The sequence below is a fragment of the Propithecus coquereli genome, unplaced genomic scaffold (genome assembly GCF_000956105.1).
Source record: "Propithecus coquereli isolate 6110/MARCELLA unplaced genomic scaffold, Pcoq_1.0 Scaffold291, whole genome shotgun sequence".
Classification (NCBI taxonomy): domain Eukaryota; kingdom Metazoa; phylum Chordata; class Mammalia; order Primates; family Indriidae; genus Propithecus; species Propithecus coquereli.
In genome coordinates, this window is record NW_012148519.1 from 1904140 (window position 1) to 1930899 (window position 26760).

The 26760-nt window shown below is 41.6% G+C and overlaps 1 protein-coding gene across 1 annotated transcript in view; it reads left to right on the forward strand.

The window, feature by feature from the left end:
- The window catches only part of ACACA (acetyl-CoA carboxylase alpha), a 335776-nt gene that overhangs the window by 295328 nt on the left and 13688 nt on the right, over positions 1–26760 (forward strand). The window contains exons 44-50 of the mRNA XM_012648637.1: positions 1617–1760; positions 2328–2448; positions 5802–5898; positions 8970–9066; positions 9964–10099; positions 16572–16749; positions 18617–18729. Coding sequence (XP_012504091.1) covers positions 1617–1760; positions 2328–2448; positions 5802–5898; positions 8970–9066; positions 9964–10099; positions 16572–16749; positions 18617–18729 — 886 coding nt within the window. The remainder of the gene's footprint in view (positions 1–1616; positions 1761–2327; positions 2449–5801; positions 5899–8969; positions 9067–9963; positions 10100–16571; positions 16750–18616; positions 18730–26760) is intronic.

Consider the following 26760-nt stretch of genomic DNA (forward strand, 5'->3'; position numbering starts at 1 on the left):
GGTGTTATTAGTAATATGGACTCAGTGGAGCAGAAAGCCGAGTGACCGAGAGATCAGTGTATCAGTCAGAGAGAGGGCAAATGGAAAGAGACAGCAGGAGAATGAGAAAAGAGCCGCAGTGCCTGGGCTGAGATTAAAGACGGACTGGGAGGAGGATGGGAGCCCAGTGGTCAGATACGGTCTCCCCTGTTCACGGGGCTCCTTCAAAGGAGTCGCCAGCATGTTGCTCAGCTTGGGGCTGTCTGTAAAGGCTTGTTTTCTGTGCTTCCTTATCAAGGAAAACAGTAATCTGAGAGCAATTTTGCTTTCCATATTCCTTTCAGAGAAGTCTCTTACGCACTTCCTAGCTGAAGTTAAATGGAACCAGGCCCAGCTGGGTCACACTGAGGTTATTACTTTGGTCACCAACTTCCCCAGCCTTTGGAAGGTCTTGATGTAGGGGCTGACCTAGCATGTAGGGGAAACTCTCAAAGCTCCTAACAAGAAGGGGCAAAATGGGAATATACAGGTAGAATTTGCTGGCCCTTAATTTGTTAGGTTCTCCCCAGAGACTGAAAATTAATAAAAGTTAGTAAGGAAGAAATGTTGTGTTGTCGTTATTTTTGAAAGGAGACGGGGAGAGGAAGAAGAAAAGGTAAAATACAGTAAGTGCTCTACAACTGTTTAGAGCTCTCCAGGGCTACCGTAGATGACTGGCAATTACTACACAGTCAGCAGTTTGCAATAGTCAGTGATCAGGCTGCCCGGCTTCCATCTGCTGGGTCAGAAAACCTCCCTCCCTGAAAGAAATTATTAACCAATCTTCAAGGGAAAAAGAAACCCCACAATTTCTAAGTCCAAGAATATTTTTTTCTTCCTTTTTTTCTTCTGTAAAGGAAACTTTGTGGTTTCCAATTGCAGGTGCCCTTCAACCTTATAAGGGTTAAACTCCAGGGATACACTGGGGATTGAGGCCTGAAGCCCTGAACCCCTCCAGGCTCGGAAGGGAAGGAGGAGGGGAAGCGGGCTTGGGTATAAATCACAGCTCTGCACCCAGTACACAAAGAAGACTTGAGACTCAGGGGTTCGTGTGTGTACCATGAGTTGCTTCAGGATTTTGCCAGCTTTAGGACTTTTGTGTGGGGACCAGCTTTAAAAATCAAATGCAAGGGAAAAAAAGAATCCTTTTTAAAAATGAGAAACCCAAGCCCCAATAGAGTTTCTTTAACTGAGACTTGTCACTAAAGATCGTTGAAAGTCAGGCATGTTACCTTTTTTGTGTATATGCACAAAAAGACCTGCACGTGATAAGGTAGTCTGTGTCTCGAGGTCCCAGCCTCACTTGCCCCTGCAGTTTCAGCCGAATCGAAGTATGCTATGCATATCTGTGGCAGCTAGTAGAGAGAGAGAGGCTTGCTGGTTTTTAAATTGCAATGGTGTATCTGATTATTAAAAGCCTTTTTTGTTTTCTAAGTTTTCTTCTTAGGAAGAAGGTTCAGATAGTCCTTCAGAACAACCCACAGGGGCTGGGATTTCTGCCTTGTGGAGAAAAGAACCCATTTTAGTGAGAATTATGAAATAGGCTATGCCTTTATTTCTGTAGAGACAAATGTCTTTTCTCTTGCGCGTTTCTCTAGGTCCTCGGGCGGGAGGTGTACACCTCCAATAACCAGCTTGGAGGCATCCAGATCATGCACAATAATGGAGTGACCCACTGCACCGTTTGCGATGACTTTGAAGGGGTTTTCACTGTCCTGTACTGGCTGTCCTACATGCCTAAGGTGAGCCCTTCCCACCCAGCACTGACATAGCCTGTGGAACCTGTCATTTCCACCACAGCTCCTCGCCTCTGTGTTTGAGGTCTTGTCTTTATGGTGGAGGAATTTTTTATGAAATACTTCTCTGAAAGCTGTTGATTTCTCTTCTACCTTTAAAATGCCTTTGGATTTTGTAAGTTAGGCTCCTTTCTAATGTTTTCCAGCCACACAAGTCTTCATGGCCCATCTGGTCTCAGATACCAGCATGTTAAGGCTTCCTCCTTATTGTGGGTTTTCTCCTTTGTATTAGCCATCCATCCCTCTAGGGAGCTGTCCGGAAAGCGTGGGCACACTGAAAGCAAGAGTCAAATGTACCACTTTGTGCCAGGCTCCTAAATGAGACTTGAGACCTGTACATGTTCCTTAGGGCTTGGCAGGTAATTGGGATGCTTCTGGCTGATGATTGGGACTAATGGGTGTAATTCTGTATGTGACCCCCGCTGTCTCCGTCTATGGCTATTGTTGCTGAGTTGGAGTGTAGGACTGTTGTTCACTGACTGCTGTGCTCTTTCTCTTCCAATCTCCTTTCAGAGCGTGCACAGTTCAGTTCCTCTTCTGAGCTCCAAGGATCCCATAGATAGAATCATCGAGTTTGTTCCCACAAAGGCCCCATATGATCCTCGATGGATGCTGGCAGGCCGTCCTCACCCAAGTACGTATATGTTTGAGGACCTTGTGGTACCCTGGCTCTCAAGCTTTTAGTCTTCCTTTCAATCACTGTCCAATTCCTGCACAACAGTATGTGACTAAGAAAACAGAGCTAAGTACCTAGAAATGAGAAATATCTGAAAAACAGCTCTCTGAAGAAAAAGGTGAGGAAAACCCTTCATGAACAAATGAAAAATAAATGAAACGAGACTTACAAATCAGCCATTGAGTCAGGCAGTGCAGTCACTATGACATTTCGTTTGTTTATTCTGTTGTTAAAGCACTTATTAATGAGTTCAGAGACATTAAGACAGTTCAATATAAGCCATAAAATCATGGAATTATATTAGCCAGGCACAGTGGCTCATGTCTGTAATCCTAGCACTCTGGGAGGCTGAGGCGGGAGGATTGCTTGAGCTCAGGAGTTTGAGGCTGCAGTGAGCTATGATGATGCTACGACACTGTAGCCCAGGTGACAGACGGAGATCTCTCTCTCAAAAAAAAAAAAAAAAGATAAAAAAGGAAAACACGGAATTATAGGACTAGAATCTTGGGTCATCTAGTCCCTATAATCATATGGAGATTAACCAAGTCAGTTTTAGGGAATGTCTTTGAGACCCTCAAATGTGGAGTGTGGGTTTACTCTTCTCAGCAAGTATTGCTGAGCACCCACCCTGCATGTGCCCTTCTTTTCTTATGATAGAGGTCATAGTATTGGTACTTCAGTTATTAATGTGAGGTTACTTTGTAAGATCATATAAAGAGATTGTCCAGGTCTTTAAATTATATAGATACATAGAGTGAGAACAAGCCCTCCCTCCAGGCTTATCTAATATATCCCTTTGTCTTTGGGTTGATTTTACCTCACTTAAACATAACAGAAAAAAAATCGGTAACTCCATGTAAGGCAAATGTAAGTTCTCATTTTTCTTATTTGGCTGTTCCAGCAAACCTTACTTATCAGAAGTTTCTTTTTTGGAGTCCCAAATCCTCCTGCTATATTTTTAATCTATTTTTTCAGTTTGTGTGAGGAAGTATACGTTCTTTTTTGCATGTTTATTGCAACTATTTCAAAGAAAAGCTATATATATAAAAGTAGAGTGGATTGCAGAAGATATTTCATTCAATTTAAGAGTGATTGTGATTTTGCTGAAAGAGACAGAGGTCTTCATAAGGAAGCCCTAATAAACCTTTGTGGGTACCCACTGTGAGCCAGGTAGGACTGTAAAGCACTTCCATATACATTATCCTATTTGAGCTTATTGCCTCTCATCGATAATGAGAGAGAACCATTTTATAAGCTCAGAGAAGTTGAATGAGTTGTGCAAGGTCACACAGCTATTCCTTAGGAGCTGGGGCATCCATTGTCTGAAGCCGAAGCTTAGATATTGTAAAAAAAATCAGAAAAATGTTGATTATAATTTATAATTTTACATGTTGTCTTTAATGCCTTTTCTTGTTAATCTTAATAAAAACTAAGTAGTTTTTCTTAAATAGCCATAAAAATCACCATAGTAATCTTCCCCCACCTCTTATTTTTATACCTTGATTATGATAAGAACTATGAGCCTAAGACACCTATCAGCCTTAAAATCCAGGACTTTTCTGAGAATGTAGTGGGTCTCTTTGCTTCTGGATTGAGAACAAGACTCTGTGAGTGTTCTGGAAGACAAGAGGACCCATGTTAGCTGGCTTCTAAGTTCTGTGTCTCAACTGGAAATAATCTGCTCTTTCGGGACTGTGAAGCCCAACTACAATAGCCAGTGAGTCCCCTCCCCTAATCAACATGTAAGGCAGGAGGATTTTTAAAGAAAACAACATTTCCGTTATGAAATTAATTCTGTAGTTTCAAGTCATTGTTTTTTACATATGAATCATAAAATGATCTGAGCATATAAAGTTAAAATTTAAATATTCAGATGGACTTAGAAATTTGGTTTAGAAATTTCATCAAAATTTAAGCCTCTCTTACATGAGGTGAATAGAAGTATGTGTGTGTGTAGGTGGGCATCATCCTGGCTGTTATTAATGAGATCCACAGAACAAAATGAAATTTGTGATAAACTAAGTTTTCTGTTTTTTGGATAATATTTTTTCATCGACTCCCTAGTAATTCATCCTACTGTCTGTGTGCAGCTAACACTCGGTCCCAAATCGAGTGACTTCAGATTTTAATTTAGTGGAAGCGTTAAAGAAAGCAGATGATTCCCTGTGATAAGTTAAAGCAGATATCTTCTAGGTGAAAAGTTAAAGTCATTTATTAGAGGAGATAGTGCTGTGATATTCTTCAAACTGACGCCCAACACGAGACCGGAATCTAAACGATCAGCTCTGGGCTCACGATAGAGAGATAATTTTGAAATGGATGATCACATTTTACACTGGGGCCATAGAGGCAAGGAATGTAGAACACAGTAATTACAAGTTTAGTCTTGATAAAACACTCTCCATCCTGTTTAAGTCAGCAGAGGTTAGCTTGCTTGGATCTCTACTTTTAATTGGTTTTGGACTTGGGTTTTTAGCGGGTGGAGGGCCATGTTCAAATTAGAAGAATCACTGAGAAACCGTGAGCTGAGAGGGCAAACTAAGAAACAGTTATTTGCAGAAGCTTTTATGGAGCTTTGGTCAAACATTCATACCTGTGGAACAAAAGTTTTTTTTCTTAAACTAAGATGTGAAAAGTTGTATCTCACTAGTGAAGGAAATTCCACGTGCAAGGCAGGTTAATGGTATTAAATGTGTGCATCTTAACCACTATATTTCTGCTTTCTGTCATGGCCTTTCTTGTAGAAAGATTATGCTTTCTGAGCTGTGAGTAGAGTAGATATATCTTGTTGCTTTTCTAGCAGAGAAACTGAGTTCCTTTCCTCCCTCCACCCTAAATTTGGGTCCTCATCTAATCGTTAAAATACTTACCATTTTCAGCTTTCCATTAAAAGACAATCAGTGAAATCAAAATTGTAAGGTAAGTTTTAAAATAGAAATAGACATTTTGAAAAAAATCTTTAATGACTTGGCTGCCTTTTGACAAGTGTTGGTGGTGTCTTGAAAAAAGCCAAGTTATTTATTTAAAAGCATGCAAACTCTCTATGCTAGCTGAACCCCATTGTTTAACAATAAATGATGCTTTTGCTGATAAATGATTCTTTTTATGCAGACTAGCAAATGAAATAGGAGATGATGTCTGAAGGCACATGAATACTCAGCTGCCTAATACTTACGTCTATTATAATATGATTAAAAACAACAAACTCCCCAAAATAATCCCCCAAACCACCTTAGATTTGTCAGTTCCAGCGCATCATCAATGGATTGACTGTCTTTATTCTCTTTGTTTTCCTTCTTTTCCTTCTGTAGCCCATAAAGGTCAGTGGTTGAGTGGATTTTTTGACTATGGCTCTTTCTCGGAGATTATGCAGCCCTGGGCACAGACGGTGGTGGTTGGTAGGGCCAGGTAAGAACTCTTTTGTTTTGGAAGCTCTTTTTCCTCTCAACTAAAAAAGAAAGTTGAGGGCCATGGCTATATAGATTTTTACCAATAATGCTCTCTTTGTCTAAACTTTCTAAGAGTGTTGGATTATAGCCATGCCCAAGGCAACATAACTGGAGTGCTGGTTCCCAGAGGTCATTCTGTGTGTCACTTAATGATGCATTTAATCTGAAGGCTGATTTTGACAACATTTCCTTTTTATGATGCTGCAAGAAAAACTCTTTAGAGGCTGTAAAGCCCTACTACAATAGCCATAGCCCACCAATGACTTCTCGTCCCCCAAAGAGCATTTTCTCTCAGGAGTAGGTGACAAGTGAATCAGAGACTCATCTGCCTCTCTGTGTAACCAGAGAGAAGTTCTTCATGGCACCGCGATTATTTAAGTGATAAACATACTATATTGGATTATAATCAGATTTGAATTGCAAAAAAAAGGTAACCCAAAACAGGAATAAGTGAAATAAGCTGGAATAGGTTGCCGGGATACCCAAATTTTTCAAGTGGGAAATTCAAGTTTCTATTAAATTTTAATACCCACTCTAAGAAGTACTTAACTCAACAGCAAGCTCTGTGCGAAATAATCTGTAGCGCTCGCTATAACGAGCACCTGCCAAGGCTGATCTTAATCTAGTTCTGCACTGCAGAGACATGCTGCTGAGGGACCCGCATGTGGAGCTCACCTGCCTCTGGGGGCAATCAGTTTTCCTTATCTTGGTGAAAAGTGGCACCTGTTCAAGATTCTCAAACATGCCACATTGGGTTGAGATTTAGATTCTAGCCTTGAAAATAATTCTAGGCTTTGTGGCTTTCTCTCAGTACAGCAGGTCAGCAGGCTTCGTGCTGCCAGTGACAAGGAGCCATCAAATGGCAAATCCTGCAGATAGGGTCTTTCACTGTGACTCTGAATAGGAGTCGGGACTGAAGTCAGCTCAGACTGAAACTCACGGAGACCGGCTGCCTGTTTTCTTTCAAGCCTCAGGTCTTTTACCTCATCCCGGGCTTCTGGGTCCCACTGAGAATTATTCTTTGTGCCTGGTGAAATTCCCACTGGGGAGGTGCAGGTGGGGGATGCATTTGAACAAGAGCCCTCCTGCCTAGGCCCCACCAGCTCCTTACGTAGAGTCCTCACATCACACTAGAACCAACTTTTTCGAGAATTTATCTCTTACCTATTCTGCTTCAGTTTTCCTGTCTGTAAAAAACATGACAGATTTTAAGCCTCCAAAGCCAAACTTTTGTTAAGGTTTTTAAGATCCTCCCATGGGAAATGAGGGAACAATACTTCATAGTTATGATTAGAAGAATAGGGATTGCCCTGCAACCAAGATCAGTCAGGCTTGGCTTTGGTTAGCTCCGCCGTTGTTTATTGCAACACTCACTCTGACTTCCTCCTTTCTTTCCATATGATGAGTTCTGGGCTTCTTACTCCAAACACATACACATGCTCACAAGTATATAAAACACAAATGGAGCTAGCTTCTTTCAACAGCAGTGGCATTTTGAGAAATAAATATAAATGTATTCTTCTGGGATTGTTACTGTAAGTGCTGCCAAAACTCATCTTTGGTACGTATGTTTGGAATATGTGTGCTATCGGCTGTAAATTGTCTTTTATTATTCCGTGGCACCTTGTCCAGGGACACACTATAAAACAAGATGTAGCATCTTCATGTGCTAGCCTGATAAAATTTATATGAAGTATAATAGAAAACAGAAGTTGTTCTGAGCTGTTTTCAAGTTCAATAAATAACTGTAATACTCGGATAAAGATGTTCTTTATTAGGTCACATGGGCCCTAATATATAAGTTATAAGTTACCGATTTAGGGTGGCTTTTGCAATTACAAGTTTCCAGTTCGATTGTTAATCATTGTGAACAGAAATATTTCTAAACTCTCCTGTGTACCTCTTGCTCATTGTCTGGTTGTCTAGAGGGCTTTTGATTCTGATTCAGTGCAGGCAAGTGACAAGGGGGTGGGTGGTCTCCACTCAGGCCCCTGTCAGGCATCTTGTGATGACAAGAATCCATTTCCCATAGCCAATTTAACAACCAAAGGCCATCCTTCATGGAAAAGTTTGTTATGGAGATGCTGTGGGGAATGAGAGACTATAACCCATCCCAGGCCAACCCCAAGGAATGCAGTGGAGAGGATGAAGATTGAATCACATTTTCCTGAGTAAGGACTCACTCTATACCTTGCATCTTTCTTTCTTCCTTCCTTCCTTTCTTTCTTCCTCTCTCTCCCCCTCTCTTTCATTTTTCCCACATGGAGTATAGATGCAGAGGCTTTGATCTCCTAAACAGTTTTTTAGATGAACATAGCTTTGAGATTATATATATACTTCCAATATGGATTTCACCAAGATTACTACTGAAAATTATCCCTGTCCCATTGCTCTTCTCCAGTGAAAGAGAAAGTTAAGGGCTTGTTTATCCACTTCCCTACTTTTGGCACATATTTTTCATCTTCCTAATAACACACCTACACACTCCTCATCCACATACCCAACAGTAAGACCTACTGTACCCTCAAATCTTGTCTGGAACTATGTTATTAATATTTCATAGAAAACTACATTGCCTATTCTAGCAAAGCCAGCACTCATTAAAAGTTACTGAAAGTTTTAGGTTCCTACTACCTCTCAGACCATTTCCCACTATCTTCACCAAAGAGATGGTATAGAATGAACTAAGAAATTTCATTTGGCAGCCCCAGAAGTATGGGTATGTGTATGCCCTGGGCCGTTGAGTGTAAATGCAGAGGCTCCCCCGGTACAGCCCTTGGTTTAAATTTATCCTGTGTTGGAGCATTTCATAATAGGAGTGATGCTGAGAGTGGTTTCCCACCATATTTACAGAGTAAATACCAAATCCATAGAGTGTCACGTTTAACTCCTGGAAGAGTCAAATTCCTCCCTGCTCTCTGTGTTTGTTTCTAGTTTTTTCCCCCAATGTTCTGATGTGGGATTGGAAAATAAATGACTAGCTATAATGTTGACATACGTTGAGTTCTTATGTGGCTCATTTTTTATCAGGCTAGGAGGAATACCTGTGGGAGTCGTTGCCGTAGAAACCCGAACAGTAGAACTAAGTATCCCAGCTGATCCTGCAAACCTGGATTCTGAAGCCAAGGTAGGTCACCTCGAGTACACTGCGCACCTGTGCTTGGAGCTTGTTCCCCCCCTCGGTGCCTGTGGATGTATCTGGAGCATTGCAAACCATCAGTTTTAGAGGGAAGGGCGTCAGCAGCTTTGAATGATTTCAGGCCACCATGTGCTCACTTTTAAGATGAGTCTAGATGGACCACAAGCTAAATTCTACGGAAAAATTAAATAGGCCTTTATAGTGGTCTTGTCGATGCTAGGAAACAGTCTGCTTTTGTTGGGAGGTGGTCTTATAGAAAGGCAGCTGAGGTCATGCTGAGGGCTCTTTGGTCCCAGAGTCTCTGAGCACGCACATGGAAGAGCTACAACTAGAATTAATGATGAAGTCTGCCCTAACGCCAAGCATGAACACCATAGTCCATTTTTTCTAAAAGGGTGGATTGCATTTTCACATCCCAACACCATCCGGAGGCCAGGGAGGAGGCTATTCAGCAGTGTCACATCAAGTGCCTGTTGATTAACCACAGTACAGAAAAAGCTGTGCTAAGCACAGTGGTGACAGGACTTGGATACTCTGTGCGATTGACTAGCTTTGAAGAGCTGTGTAATGGAGCCATTTAAAGTCGCCTTTGAGAAGCCTAGAACGGGAGTTCCTAGGACTGCATTCTTCCATTAGAAGGAGGTAGGTTTCCCTGTTTTGACTAAAGAGTTGTGGTGTAATCAGGACTTAAAAAGAAGAGCATGTGACAAGGTCAAAGATCTAGGATCCTTTCTTTTTTACTCCAAAGGTGATCTTGATGAACACTGCTTTTTGTTTGTTTGGTTTGATTTTGAGTTTTTAATCAGAAAAATCTTGTTCACCTTGGAGAGATTTTCCCCTCGGACTGTGTTGTTAATTGTCTTCTTCTTTGACTTTCCCCAATAGATAATCCAGCAAGCTGGCCAGGTTTGGTTCCCAGACTCTGCATTTAAGACCTACCAGGCTATCAAGGACTTCAACCGTGAAGGGCTGCCTCTGATGGTCTTTGCCAACTGGAGAGGCTTCTCGGGTGGGATGAAAGGTGACTGGCGTGGCTGTGGGCTTGAGGGCATCACTGATGACTGGACACCCTGCAGCAGAGAGGGAGGGTTTAGATTCGGCAGGACCCGTGGGTGTCATCACCCCAGGCTTTTGGGGGATCACACTCCCTTTGAAATATCTTCTGAGTTGCAACTTGAAGGGGAAAATACAGTATGTTTCATAATTCTATACAAAATTTCAGAATCATCTACTAGTGTTATCTACGTGAGCTACTCTCATGGATTTAGCTTTTATAGGTGGATGTTGGACATCCACCTATGGTGGTCCTGGGGAAATGTGATTGTGCTTGTCTCTGTCCCTCTTTTCTGGGCATATTCTTTGTTGATGTTACTCTCCAATTTTCTACAGTGACCAAGATAGATACTAAAATTAGCAATTACTGGAAGAAAATGAACAAATTCTGTACCAGAGCCTATTCTTTATGGCAGTTTGTGCTATGTCTTATTATTATCCAGCAACAGCCCCGGGCTTGTGGCTCTACCATATTAGACCATTATTACAAAGGCTCTACTCCACGCTGTGGGGATTGCTCAGTGATTAGGCAGCCAGTATCACCATTTACCGAGAATCTCTTGGGTGTAGAGCCACTGTGGACAGTACAGGGAGAGCCAAAGGAAACACACTCTGCCCCTTACAGTAGTGAAGCTCTCCCTGCAACAGCCAGAGACTACATGCCTGGAAGGTATGAGAGTACGCTGAGGAGGATAAACTTCATTCATCTGGGGAGAACTCAGGATTCTGAAGTAGTAGAATGAGTTAGGGGATGGAAGGAGGGAGGAGCTGGTACTGCTGGAGTAAATAAAGTGATTAGAGAATGCTGTAGGCAATGAATTCTCAATAGGGCACCTAGAAATAGCTTGGGCAGGAGGACCTCTTGCCTCTGACAGAGGAAAAGCCTGGGGAAGCTACCCTTTTATGGATGATCAGGGAGAGGTATTTGAAATATTTGTGAACAATTTTCCTTTACCTGGCTAAGAAGAGCCCTGTATGGCCAGGCCTCCCTGGCAAAATGTAGAGTAGGTTGATTGTGGTTTTTTTAGTTGAAAAGTTGTACTTTGGCTATGTTTGCTAGAGAACTACTATATTTTGCACTTTTCTCAAGGGAGACTTAGACTATACATCCAAATTAATGTTTGTATACTTTTTTAGACTATCAAGGTGAAATTGTTTTTTACTAAGATAATAAATCAGTGGAAATATCATGAGAAATTGAGAGTATAGGTTAAACAGGTCAATCCTACACATTTGTATTGAGTTCTGTGTGCGAGGAACTGTGCTAGGCACTTCAGAAAAAACAAAAAAGGCAGAAACAGACATTGCCTCAAGGAGACAAGAAAAATGTCTTAAGCAGACTGAAAAAGCCATAATGTATAAGCAAAATACCAGGGTGTTCAAAATAGGATGATATTATATCAAAGTTGGGGGGCCTGAAACCCCTACATTTATGCATATGAGGATCATTCCACATTAGATTTCATTTGATCCCAGCTTCTTTGGCCATAATATTACATTGAGACCTGGGAGAGAATGCAGTGCTATACTGCTTAGTTACCTCTCTGTTGGGGGGCTGGCGGTGGGGTGGGGGGGATTGAGAATGCCCTCTTCCTGATACTGCTTGAGTCAGCCTGGCTATTTTATCCTAACTGGAGCTCAAGAGTTCAAAAGTTTCCAAAGTGCCACTTCCAGGAAAAGCTTCAATCCTGCTACATAACTTGGCTCAGGCCCAGATTGGCTGCTAGCCCTGTAACAGTAAGAACAACAACAATTAAGATTTGTTGAGCTCTTTTCACTGGAAACTGTGCTAACCATTTTACATGTGTTATCTTACATAATCATCACAACAAGTATCTCTAAGGGGTGGGTTATATTGTTATCCTCATTTTACATAAATTAAGGCTTAAGTAAATTTCCCAAGATCATTCAACTAAAAAAATGAGAGTCGGGAGAGGAAGGTAGATCTGACTCCCTGTAGCAGAGTTGGCTGATTTTAGAGCCTTAAACCAGAAAGAGACCTACAGAATATCCCAAGAATGGAATGTTAAGGTTCCTGAAAAAGTTATCTACCTATTTCCCCTCTACTTTGGGGATGCCCTTGGTTATCGTGAAAAGAAATTTCAAGAGCTCACAAATGAGTTTTTTTCAATTGTGGTAAAATACACATAATATTTATCATTTTAATCAATTGTAAATGTACAATTTAGTGGCACAATTTAGTTACACAGTGTTCTGTAACTATCACTACTATCTATACCCAAAACTTTTCATCATCCCCAACATCAACTCTGTACCTGTTAAACAACAACTACCCATTCCCTTCTTCCTGCCGCCCCTGGTCAGAAATGAATTACTGGCCTGATAGAGACCAGGGACAGTTCTGTCTTCTGAATTTTGGAGCTGATACATTCTTTTACACATCACATACGACAAATAAGCTTTGGGAAAGATAGAGATGCCTGTGAAAGTAAGAGGGGGGAGGAACAGCACCTTTCACATTTACATACAGGTCAGGATGTTTCCTACGTATTATCTCATGTAAAGGACCTAAACTGAGAGCCTCTTGTCATTCTTCACATCCCTTGGGGAGATGTTTGCAGTTTTGGTTTCAATACTGGCTGGGGATTATGCAGGGAGGGAAAATAAACAATTATGCCATCCCTCAGTGCACACAAACACACAGCCAGGAGCCGACTGCACTGTGGGTAAAATGACTCCAAAATTGTGTGTAATGAGTAGGAAAAGATTAGAGACAGCTCTTGCTATGCTGAAAATTGACATTAGTGGAGGGAAAAAAAAAACTCTTTACTAGTCCGCCTAGGAGGTCTAATTCGAGCAGTAAAAATATAAATAAATAAATAAAAGCATGTCAAGATGGTATTGGTGCTTTTTTTCCAATGAGCTCTATCTGGCCGGAAGGCTATTCAGCATAATGCAAAATTAAATTATAAAAACTGGCTGAATATTTAGATGGAAGAGCCATTTGGAAGCAGTTTATTTAGACGAACCGGCAATGACCCACAACAGGGAGACATCAAGCGTGAAATTTACTAGAAATTAGCACCAGGGTCCCAGCCTCAGCATGAATAGCTTGATAGGATGCAAATCCCAGTGATATTAAGCTGCCTCACTGCTGGTGCTACAGGGTCACTCTCAGTTGGCTTTTCATGTTATACTTATTATTTTTTCCTGGGACAGGTTATAAATAACAATAAAAAAAACATTTATTGAAAACTTTAACTGGAATGAAAGTCTATTTTAAAGTCTCTGATTACTTGGATGTTGAAATACAGTGTCAGCTGGCCGTAATGAACTCATGAGAGACATTATGTATATGCAGTCTGTGTATGCCTAATGTTTACCTTCAGCTTCTAACAGAAAATCTTGCCCAAGCCAGTAAGATCTATTTCAGTTCTGAGAGTGCGGGGCACTGTGGAAACACTCGGCCACCCTGCTCCCTTGTTTGGTACACGTGGCTGCCACGGTTTATCCATGTTGTGTTACAATGAAGGCCTTAGGCAGGGCTGGTGCCTGGGTGCTGAGAACGTGCTGCAAAGGCTGTGTGTGATCACCATTCATGCAGATGTGCTTTGCCCAGAATGCTAGAAAACTCCAAGCTCCCGCCTCTCCAGTGAAGAACCTATCAGTATTTTCCATTCCCAGTTGCATTTCTCAGGGCCTGAGAATTGACAGTCAGCATATGCAGAGCTTTAAAATTCCCTAGACTGATTTCTAGCCTAATTCCTTGGGGATCCCTCCTCGCCTGCTGTTCGTGGCTGTGCGTTTGCTCCATCTCTTAAATATGAAGGGATTTCAGACAATTGTATGTCAGATTGTTGCCAAGTGTTTCAACCTGCCTTTCAAAATATGCGGTTTGGGGCAGCTGCAATTCAGTATGAGCATGTTGAGGGCAGAGTTTATTTGTGTGTTCACTTATATTTTAATAGCCTGCTTTTTGGGTGTTTTGATGTTTGTGTTGTGGGTCTGCTGGTGTTCCAGGTTAAACGGAGGCATTATTTCGATCCCAATCATGTCACCTTTAATGAAACCTGATGCCCCCTTCTCACAGTTTTGGGGCCTAAAGATATTTGTTTGGCAATCACATAGGCAAGTAGTGTCATCAGTACAATTTCTGACATTTCTGAACATAGAGGAAATCCAGGCAATATTTAGGAATATATAATCATTTATTCAAGTCTTTTTTCTGGTTTTTATTTTACTCAGCCATTATAGTATATGGGGAAAGCAGATTACCTCAGCCTCATGCTCTCTTTCCTGGCAACAAGAATGATGAGTTAAGAATGAGGTCGTAGAACTTGGACTTTAGAGCCAGAAGATCTGGATTTGAGTGTTATCTCTGCTATGTACTCTTATTTAAGCCTCAGTTTACTTACCTATAACTTGGATATATGAATAAGATGATGCTCTGATTAAATGATTTATATGTGTGTGTATATGTAATCACATTCTCTAGTACACAGCTAGCCATGATGATGCAAAAGAGGAACCAAAGCCTATTTCACAAAAGCAAAAAATGTACACACACTCATCTTCATTCCAAGGTATTTGCATATACCATGAAATCAAGGGCTTTTTAAAATGAAATGGATGAAAATACATTATAAATAAAGTCTCTCCCCTTCTTTTTGACAGCTGGATCTGTTAATCATAGATAGCACAAAGATCGAGTTTGATGTAGATATGTCCTTAACAAAATGAAGTGAGTGAAAAGGCTGGAAACTTTGTCTTCACTTAACTCTAACTTATTTTTTTCTTTTTCAGGTAAAATGACTTTTTGTGCTGTCTTTTATTGTTTTATTTTCTCCTTTTATCTGTGCCTTTCATTTCTTCTCGATGCACGACACCATTGAGGGCCACTCCTTTCTGTTACTTGCTCTGAGACTGTACTCTTGGCAGCACTGAAAAATGTACTGCTAATTACACAATTATTTTATTATGTAGCACTGGTTGAAATATCCACTAAAGAATTAATTTAGTTAAAATAATTTGAACTGAGCAATTATTTTCATAACCACAGAATTAGCGTAAAGCGCTTAAAGTCCTTTATTCTCTGCTCTTCATACAGCATTTGTGTAATTAGCAGTAAATTTTTTTGGTCTTTGCTTTCCTCCCAAAGGAATAAATGTCTTGGCTCTGATCATATATACAGAGCATATAACCATACACATTCCACACAGGGTAGGGAGTGTTTCCAGGGGCAACTTGGAATGTCTGAAGTCTTCATAGACGAGCTAGGTTGGGGCAATAGAGCCTGCGCTTTGCAATGAACTATGCTCACTGAAGGTTTGTATATAGAGCCATTTTTACTTTGGAGAAGGTGGCAGTTTAATTTGCCAGTAACCACAATGAAAGCAATTTCTATTTCGTTTGCTCTTAACTTCCTGAAAAATGCTTCTTTGCCATGGATTTCCAGAATTGATTTATTCCAAATTGAGATCCTCTCTTTGATAAGAAAGTTTGAACTCAGTTGAACCTGTTATTTGGTGTTTAGAAAGGATCCATTGTGGCTCCACTGAAGTACTCATTAAACATCTGGACTCATAAACCTAAAACTTTAGCAATGTTTAGACTTCAGTGAGCTGGGAAATGGGAAGAAGTCCATAAAAACTTGGGAAATAAATAACTGATCCAGCTTTCCAAGGACTCACTTTAGCACCAGGGTCCTTTTCTTCAGGCTGCTCCTGGCCTTGGGGGGATTACAGTGAATGAAATTTGTATGACATTTCCTTTATTTCGTAAAATTATCTCTCATTGTACCCTATAAAAATGCAGCTGTTAAAGAATTAATTTGTTTTTTCTTTCTCATTATATTCTTTCCAAAGTGTGTATATGCTCATTCATTCATTCAGCAAATATTTATTGAGCATCAACTATGTTCAGGCACTGGGCAGGACAATGGGGATACAAAGATGAAAGATAGTTTTTAAAGATAAAATTTTTGAAGGATCCATTTCCATTAGTTGCACATTCTAAGAGCTCATCCTATGCTAAGTATGACAGGAATTGAAAAGAACTAGAATAGATCCTTCCAAAAACTTAATGTAGTGGGAGAGATCACATATTGACATAAAAAATACTCAGTGTTTGTACAGCAAGTGTGAATTAGTGTGGTACAGAGTACAGAAGTTCAGGAAGGATGTAAAATGGAAATGCAATCTGGAAGGTTTACACACTGTGTCTTGTGAAAGTGCATTTCTCTGTTGCTGTCCTGTGCTTTTGAAGATCCTCTGGCATCCTGAGTGGGATACAGGTGAAGATTCCAATCCCTTTAGTCTTCAGGGTGGCTGAACAGGACCGTGGTCATGAGCAGCCACCTCATGGAGGCATAGTGTGCCATCCGAGTGTTATCTGTGTGTGCCATGATGTGAACAATGTTTGGAAGCACTGCTTTGGGGTGGATAAGTTTTATGTTTTCTAATTTGTCTCATTCTCCATAGATATGTATGACCAAGTGCTAAAGTTTGGTGCCTACATCGTGGACAGCTTGAGGGAGTGCTCCCAGCCTGTGTTGGTTTACATCCCTCCCCAGGCCGAGCTGCGGGGTGGCTCCTGGGTTGTGATTGACCCCACCATCAACCCCCGGCACATGGAGATGTATGCTGATCGAGAAAGCAGGTAGCGTGCACTCCATGTATTCATTCACTGCCTTTAGAGACCTTCCAGCTGTTGGCTTCCTCCTGGAGAACATTATAACCAAGAGAACTTTATTTAAATCTGTCCATTCCCAAAGGACGCCAAGATCAGAAGAATAAGCTTGCTAAACAGTGTCTGCTTGCATGAGAAGGAAACCAGGCTAGAGTCAGGCTTTCTCAGTGTAATCCCCCATCCCAGATTCTTTTATCATGAAGTCCCCCCTTCCAGGCACCCCTAAACTGAGAGAGACTCTCTCCTATTTGTTGTTCAGATACGCCTATTCACTATTTCTTTCTTAGGTGTGTGGCAGAGGGAGCTTAAAGTGAGTTGGAGTAGAAAGACTGAATTGTCAGTCTGGAGGTCCAAGGTTTTAACCCAGCTCTGCCACTGGCTAGCAAGAAACCTGGAGTAGTCCTTACTCTCCCTGGGCTGTGGGCTGCTTCTCCTTGTCTATAGAATGAACTGCATGGTCATTGAGGTGCACCACAGCACCTGCATTGCACATTCTCATGTCCAGTGATGTTATTGGAACACTTGCTTCTCTTTTTCCCCTCAAAATTCAGCTTCAAAAGCTGCTTAGGAGGCCAGGCACACCAGCTCATGACTGTAATCCTAGCACTCTGGGAGGCCGAGGCAGGAAGATCACTTGAGCTCAGGAGTTCAGAACCAGCCTGAGCAAGAGTGAGACCCCGATTCTACCAAAAAGAGAAAAAAAAAACCCAGCTGGGCGTGGTGGTGCACACCTGTAGTCCTAGCTACTCGGGAGGCTGAGGCAGGAGGATCACTTGAGCCCAGGAGTTGGAGGCTGCAGTGAGTTATGATGATGCCACTGCACTCTACCCAAGGTGACAGAGTGAGACTTTGTCTCAACAACAACAATAAAAAAAGCTGCTTAGGAGAGTGTGGTAGCTTTACTGTCAAATCACTAGGCTAGAATTCTATACTAGGGGTTTATTATTTTTAAGTCCTGAGCTGGCCCTGGATCTGATATAACAGATCAAAGACAATTCCTCTTCAGATGTTGGAATCAAACTGTTTGGTTTTAAATCCACCTCTGCTACTTGCTACATTTAGATAAGTCTCTTAACTTCCTGTGCCTTAGTTTTCTCATCTGTAAAATGGGGATAATAACAGTACCTTACCTCATAGTAAATGTAGACTAGGTATAGGGTTGTTGTAGGATTTATATGTAAGCACTTAGAACAGTGCCATCTACATAGTAAATATTAGCTGTAATTTTTTTTTAAAAGAAATTTTTTTTTTTAAACGTATTTAGGGCAAAGTTTCTAGTGATAGAATATCATTAGTATACACTCAAAATAACCCTGAGACCTTTGCTCATTTCTATAGCAGTGGGCAAAATGTTTTACCTCCTACTTGGCCTGGGCTAGTATGTCTGATCAGAGTCCTACCAGCAGGCTGACAGCTGTGGTATAGACGATCAGCATTGACCCCTCATTATACAGCCTGAGTGCCGGAGTTCTCCTAACACTGTGCCTACGGTATCTTTTTTTTTTTTTTCCTGGAAAATAATGTGATTCCTGTTACCCTTATCAGCTATAGGTGGTGGAATCTGTATTCTTCTCCCTTTGAGATGGAAGTCGACTGGTGTGGTAATGAGAATTATTTTAATTGCTTTTTGCAAGGCCTTTCTCATACCTCACTTAGACACTTCTCTGGTGCCTGCTTTTCTCCCTGGGGTGACTTCTATGAACCATGGGTGGGCAAAACCATAATGAAGCTATTTCCTGGTCCACAAATTGTAACTGGCCTCATTCTGTTGTCTCCTTCCTTTAAAGAGCCTCTATTTCTGTTTTGTTTTGTTTCCTTTTCTTCCTTTGTGATCCAGGGGATCAGTTCTGGAGCCAGAAGGGACAGTAGAAATCAAATTCCGCAGAAAGGATCTAGTGAAAACCATGCGTCGGGTGGACCCAGTCTACATCCGCTTGGCTGAGCGATTGGGTATGTCTGCTTGTCCTCCTGGCAAATCAATGAGCCATTCAGCTGATTTGTAATGAGTGCATTCATAGGCCAAGGGAGGAGGCACTGAAGCATTTGATCAAATTCATGATAATCTTTATTTACTGTCCTCTATATGGTAAGAACCCTGGTAGAATGAAATAGTGTGTGTAATAGGAGGGAAAGTAGGCCCTAAAAAATCAAAAGTCGCCTGATTTTTTTTCTGATATTTCCTTATGGTACAAATAGCCCATCTTTTTAGATGTCCTTGTAGAGAATGATTAGCTAGAGTTGCTGTTGGGGGGCAAGCTGATCAGGCAGAGAATATGCTGGAGTTAAACATATCCTGTTTCTGCTGTGTCTTTAGGCAGCCTGCCTCATTTCTAAGGGATGTGAGAGCCAGTGTCCTGGGATAGAAAAGCTGGAGTCCCTACCCAGGCAATGTTCTGGGTCATCCCGAGCCAGAGAAATGGAAGTAAAGATTGCGCACCGTGTGCTTCCAAACACGGCAGCAGTAGGCCTGGGAGCATTAGCGCTTGATGCTTCCAGCCATTACTCTCTGTTGCTCATTTGTTTTCAGAGCTTTTGGAAAGCACTCATGATTAGAACATAGGACTAAACTGTGGGAGTCCTGTGTTGAGTGCAGAGTCTGAATGAGTTTCAGATTCTTTTAAAACACTGATTTTCTGCCCAGATCTCCCATGGAGTCCCTTGCTATGTTAGTAAAGATAATTGCTTGAGGTTCTTTTGTTGGTTGGTTGGTTGGTTTTGCTTTTGTTTTTCTAAAGGAACAGAGAGACTGTCTTTAAAAGGGAGTGATACTCAATGAATGGAAGGAGTGAAAAAGAGAGCTGCTCTCTTTTTTATGTTCCAAGTAGTAATTTAATTAATAAAGTACCATTTGTGGATTCTATATCCTCACCATCTAGAGACAGAAAAAACTTCTCTGTGTTTGCCTGCACTGTGCCTGCACCTGAGCCAGGTCGCTTGCCAAACACAGTGACTTGGGTTACAATAAACCCTGTTTGTGTCCCATTGTTTGCCATTGGGCAGCAGCCACCGATAACTAACCCACCACAGCCTGATCCTTTTATGGGAAATGCACACATACAAGAAATTGGCAAAGTTGTTTCTAAAATCTATTGCCACCCAGTATTGTTGAAGTGGTTTTTTTCTCTTTCTTTTCCAAACAGGATAATTACTTCTGACCAACCCCATACACTTTAATTAAAGTAACTGCAGCTCAAGAGCAAGTTACTTACAACTGTACATAGCAAGAGCTCTAAAAGCTTCAGCCACTGATAAGCATCTCACTTAGATGGCTCATAATTGCTCCCAGCATCCAGCGATCGTTGCTGCTGTTTTTACCACTAATTTCATACAGAGGCAGCAACACCGCAATTGCAGGACACAGTGAATTGCATAATTTCTTTTTTTTTTTCCTTTCTTTTTCTTTTTCTTTTTTTTCTTTTTTCTTTTTTTTTTTTTGCTGGTTTTCTTTCTGGCCAATTTAAAATTTGTCAAAGTCGGTCTTCTTCTGGATCACTGCCCTTTGATATTTCGCGCACTCCATTTGCCACAAACAAGCCGCAGGGCCGCAGTTCATGCTGACTCTAGCAGAAGCAGAGAGAGCTCCATTTATCTTACACTGCCTGCTGAATTCCTACTCATTAACTGGGGGTTCACTGCCTCTTTTTAACCCCCCAATGGCTGTTATCATCCCTTCAGAATAACTGGATGGTAGGAAGAAGGATCCTCTCTGTATCTGTTTGCAGAACGACTGGACGATGAGGGGTGTGGGGCCAAAGCTTCCTTCTCTTCAAGGAAAGTGATATCGCTCCTACCTTCACCCAGCACCTTTTACTTTTGAAGCACATGAAGGGGAGAGGGAGGAGATTCCCAAGTGATGGCCGTTTAATCATTTGTTACAAATCATCTCATTATCAATTTCCTATCTGCATTGAAGAAAACCATATTTATTTAACCTTGACCAAAATGGCACTCAAGAAAGAACCCTTAGTCTGCTAAATGCGAAGCAGGTTCTGGCCCAGGGCAGCTTGGGAACAGGAGCAGTGGATTTGGAATAAAAATAACTATGTACAAGTCTTAGATACGTTGCTTGCAGGTAAATTGTTTAACTTCTCCAAACATCAGTTCATGTATAAAGTGGAGGGAATACTCCCACCTAGCTAATATGAGGATCAGATGAATGTGCATTCACTCTGAATCTACAAAGCATTTTTCAAACAGGAGTTTACATATTTTCTTTTCAGTCTTAATCATTAGAAAAAGCGAGTGGCCATGTTTGTTATCAAGCATTCTCTGTGGCTCAGGCCCACATTTGGAAATACGGAAAAAAACCAGAAGAAACCTACCAGGCATTTGCAGTCTTTCAGGGAGATCATACACACCCAGCCATATCTGTGACACAACAGATCTGGATATAATGGGACATACTATGAACCCAGTGCCTTTGGGGTTCGCAGTGATTTTGGCTCCTTTCACAATGCCTAGAATCAAAGACTACCAAAAACCCTTTTTCACAAAGTCAATGAAAATGACCTCATTTTCCAGATTAGGAAATTGAAGCAAAAAAGAATGGTTAAATGAATCATCCAAGATACAAAATAAATAAATAAATGTACGTCAGAGCCCAAAATGGAATTCTCATTCCCTACGTTCTACTTTTCTCTGGATTTCTTCAACTGAATACTGGGCCTGGTCTAAATTAAACAAGTATTGTTTCCCTTTGTAATCTAAAGCCCATTCCACTGAGAAAATCTTGTTTAGGAGAAAGTCTGTAGGAGTGGATGTTATCTTGTGTTCCCAATCTCTTCCCAAATCAGCGTCTGTACTGGGGAGTGCACTCATAGATCACTTAGACAAACCAGTGCACAACCGACTGTGTTCAAAAACGTAATTACTATTTATTCTCTCAGGATAATGAGTAATAATTTCAGAGCAGCTAACTCCATCTCTTCCGGAATTTTTATTTTTAAAAAGTGACCTTTTGTCATTCTATATGGTTAGTTGGGGTAGGAAGGTGGTGAATGACCTTTTCCTGTCATCCTGAATTACTAGTTTGCAGATCTGTGATTATAACAGAAAGTATGAAAATGGTGTATACAGTGATTCTTGACAGAGATAAAGGGAAGAATTACATTAGAATGAAAAGTGAATGAAGCCCAGATACCAGAGTCTTGCATTGCTGAACTGGTTCTGACCCTGGATTCTCAGAACCTGGGCTTGGTAGAGTCATCGAAGGGAGAATTATGTCCTATAACTTTGGTTGCCATAAGGAAATTAAATTCCTTCTCTGGAAATAGAGCCACAGCCCTCCCAGGCCTTTGTATGTGTCTCTGACATCCTCCGTACTGTCTCACAGAGCTAGCAGCAGGGAGAGTGGCTAAGGAGCCGGACGGCCTTTCTAGCCTGGCCTCTTGAGTGCTGTGACCTCAGGTCTCCTGGATCCTTACCCTTCTCTTGTGTTCAGAGAGAAATAACAAATCAATTTAGATGGAGAGACAACTGTCCAGCCCAAGTGTGAAGCAATTGTGATTTCCCCACTGTCCCTCTCTCTCAATACAACGAGCACCTGGGCAAAGGAGCCACTTAGGAGAACCTTTTCTCAGTTGTGGCCCCCTTCCCAGACAGCAGGCAGCCTGCCATGCAGCACCTCGGCTGTGCCCACGCGGAGCATGCCCTGACAGCCTGAGCACTGCTGCTGGCCCTGGCCTGGCCCCTCTAGGCCTGCCCAGCACCCCACGTGCCTCCTGGCCCAGGGTGCTCCAGGTGCAGATGGAGTATTGTGGCGGGGGAGGATATATTCATTTGTAAAGATCTTCAGGAATGCCTTCCTCCCAAGCCACTTCCTTGTCAGCCAGGGTGACAGGAAAAGGACTGTTCCTTGGGTTAAGGATTCAAGGGTGTTAAGCTGCTTTTCTGGCAGAAGTGATAAAAGTATCTGAGCTGCATGTGTTTTTCCTTCTCCTTGTGTCCATCTTCAAAATGATGTAAGCTGAAAAGAGCCAGAGTTGCTTGTTTGAGGCAGAAAGTGGTGTCCTTGCCTGCAAAGTTGAGAGTGGGAAAGAAAGAAGTTCCAATACCCATGCCTAGGAAGTGGCCTCTCACCCTGGTACCTGTTGTACATGGAGTGTCCTCACCGGCACTGTGGCCACTGTGTCCTCTGTGGTAAGGAGGCTGATGAGAAACAACATAAGGTTTTCTATCGTGAAGGTAGATATGGGATTGTGCCTTCTCCCTTAAATTAGCAGCAGCTGAAAACCTACCTCTTCACGTTGATTCAGAAGCCATTTGGCTTGATGCAACTTAGTGCAATAGTGACAACATTTTCTGGGAAGGAGAACAGGTCATTTTAGCCTGATCCATTAATCTGATTGTATTTATAGAAGTACCTGGGTTTGTCTCCTCTGAGGAAACAGTGATTCACAGTTCCGTTAGGCCGGAGGCACCTGGCAGGCATTTTGTTAGAGTGAACCCAAGAGAAAGCTGGCATCAGAGTATGTCTGAGACACCCTCTTCCCCGCTTGGTCCCAGCTGACCCAGTTCCCTGTATTCTGACCTTCCAGACTTAGGGAGAGTAAATTAAGAAAGGAAAATACAGACTGCAGAGCCATATCTCTATCAGAAGTTAGAGAATTTTATGCTATTTCATGACTCCTTTATATGGATATGTTTGTGTGGGAACACAGGGACAGGGCTGAAGGGGGAGTAATATATTTTTTTATTCCTATTTGGAAATTTCTGGGTTTACAATAATGATTTTTAAAAATACAAATAGCAGAGCCCTAACACTATTGCAAGGAACTCTAGGGTTAAACATCCCCTGAGAGGATTGCTGTTAAAATCAATATGCAAATGCACTTGTATTTAGATAGGTATGGCCCCCTTTGAAGGAAAGCAGATATATGAAAATGGGATTTTAAAAAAACTAGATACATTGGGAGAAATTATTCCCATTACAAAAGGATTATTTGCTTTACCAAAGGATTCACTGCAGGGTTCCATATAAAATAGCTCCCTTAAGGCATTTAAAACAGGATCTGATTTACACAGTTTTTCAAGAATGCTTTTGTGTAAAGAAAGGCACACCTGTTATGGATATAGAAATAGTTCTGCAGAATTTTTTTTTCACCCTATCTTACTATCTTTATAGAGAAATTTCTTTCTACATAGAAAATGTGATTACATAGATCTTTTAAACAGCTACTTCTGAATCTTAATAAGATTTCAGTCTTTTTTATGCTGATTTTTCAGTCTCAAGGTTGAGGTATGGGTGTATGTTTTAATATCTGAGATATTCAGGAGCTTTCTGGGGAGGGTGGTCTCGTTCTTATCTCTAGCATCATAAGTAGCGAACCAATCAAAGCAAATTGCTTTCTTAAGAAAAGGAAGATGGGCCCATAAAAGTTAAAAGTGGGTTTAAATGTACTTAGGCTTCTTAGTATAACTTTTTAAAAAGTTAAGAATGTTTTTAAAAACACTCTAATATCACACTCTTTTATAAAACATTTTTCCTATTTGCAAGATTAAGATTATTGTTACATAAACAAGAAACTGAGCTCAGAAAAGGTAAGAGATTTTTTTATAAGGTCACCTAGTGCTCTTGGCTGAGCAGCGGATTTTTAGTCCACCAGTCTGGTTTTTATTCTAAGCTTTGAAGGTCTCACCTCCCCCAAATCCTCTTTCTAGGATGTGGTCTGTTCACACATAGCCTAGGGCTGGCCTCCTCCTGCCCTACTTCAGAGTCAGGGCTGGGAGAAACCCCTGCTGCAGAAACCAGCTGTTTCCACGGGGAGTTTCTCTTCAGCTTTGAGCCCATGGAGGAGAGATGTGGCTTTTGAATGTACTCTGGCTCCAAGGAACACCTGATAAGCCACTGTGCTGTAGGAACCCATAGGTCAATTTAAATTGTTTTGTTTAAGGAGCATGAGGTCTTAAACCAGCCAGGGGTGGGGAACCTGTGGGCCTCCAGATCCCCAAGTGCGGCCCCTCAACTGAATCCAAACTTTTATTAAAAGGATTTATTCTGTAAAATTTGGATTCAGTCCAAAGACCACACACCCAAGGATCCAGAAGGCAACATGGTAGCTCCACATTTCCTAGCTTGTGGCCTTGGGCAAGTTACTTAACTTTTTTGTGCTTCAGTTTCCTCATCTGTAAGATAGTGATCTTTTTGGACTTTTGTGAGGATTAAATGATAATGAAGTCTGGATGCAGTGGTTTATATGCCTATAATCCCAGCACTTTGGGAGGCACAGGTGGGAAATTGTTTGAGGCCAGGAATTCGAGAACAGCCTTAGTGAGAGTGAGACCTACCCCCCCACACACACCCCCACCCCTGTCTCTACAAAAAACAGAAACGTCAGCTGGTTGTGGTGGTGCATACCACCAGCTACTGTAGTCCCAGCTACTTTAGAGGCTGAGGCAGGAGGATCACTTGAGCCCCGGAGCTTGAGGTTGCAGTGAGCTATGGTGACACCACTACACTCTAGCCTGGGTGACAAAGCAAGACCCTGTCTCAAAAAAAAAAAAAATCACTTAAACAGTACCAGCACATAGTAACATCTCAATGTTAGCTTTTCTTCTTTGATCAGACTAGTGATACCTCTTATCTGTTAAACTCTTTATATTAAAAAGTTTTAATTATGAGGTTGCATTTTTAGGATTTCATGGGGACTTTTTATTTTGGGTAGAGAGGGATGGGTGTGACCCACCCTTCTTCTCCCATTTCAGCCATTTCCTAAAATAGGATTCTAGAAAAGAATGACTTTCCTCTCTGTAGCATATTCTTAAACACACTCACACACGTGTACACACCAACTTGCTTTCCTAAAAACCCTGAGGCCCTGCAATCTGGCTAGAAAAGAAAGAAAACTATTTCAAGATATTTAATTGTACAGGGAGCTTACAGGATTGATCGAGAGCTTAGCTTTTTACAATAGTCCAGTGAATAAGAAATGCTCCTGACAAACGATCAATGATAGGATAATCACTCTTTATCCCCCTCCTCATTCTTACCTTCTTTCTTTCAGGAGAACAGGGTTCAGAAGTCAAAAATCTTTATAGACGCCGCTTTTAAATTAAGCAGAAAATAGACATTGACATATTTGTTAATCTCCCCTAAATCATTACTGGGGCTGGCTGCTTTGCTGTACAAGGAGAGAGGGGCCCTCGGTGTGCAACACAAGGGTATAACTAGCTTACAAGCAGCCTTTTATTTTTAGAAATAAATTTTTAAAAACCTTTTTTCCTCCCTAAAACACAGGACACACATCCTTGGCCTTCTCACGTGCATTTAAAAACACACATATACTCTACTTCTGTCTTTTCCTTGCTTTGATGCTTTTTTGAGGTGGGTCTTGAACTGTGATCAGAGGCATTACTGAAGGCATTGAACAAGGCAGCCTTTGTGGGAATGCCCCGTGGTCTTCCTAGTCTCAGGAGGGCCGGGGCGTTATAGGTGTCTATTCTGTTATTCTTTCACAGCTCTAGAATAGCTTGATTGAGTGGGCAAGACCTTTGTTAACCTAGAAGCCAGCCTCTGTCCTTCCGACTTGGTAAAGCCAAAGCTTTGTTTCCAGAATCCTCTCCTCCTCGGCCCAGAGCCCCTCCCTCCTCTGCAGCCAATGCTGAGCCTTGCTCTTAACTCCTCCCTAACAAAACAAACCAACTCTCCAGCCGGTTTCCCCTGTGTGGTCACTTCCATGATACCTGCTTGGCAGCCTTCAGTACCATTAATGTGGAAGAACACAGGCTTTGCAGAGAGGCAGAACAAGTGTAAATCCTGACTTTGCTCCTTAAGAGCGAGATGCCATTGGGGAAGTCTCTTTACATTTCAGAGCCTTGGTTTTCTTGTTTGTAAAATAGATACCCTGTCTGTAAGGCTGGGTTGTTATAAGGATTAGAAGTAACGTATATAAGCGACTTGGAAAGCTCTCAGTAACGCTGAGGTACTCAACTTGGCAGCAGTGTTAACAGACACAGGCGTGAACTGTGTGTGGTGACTTCCGA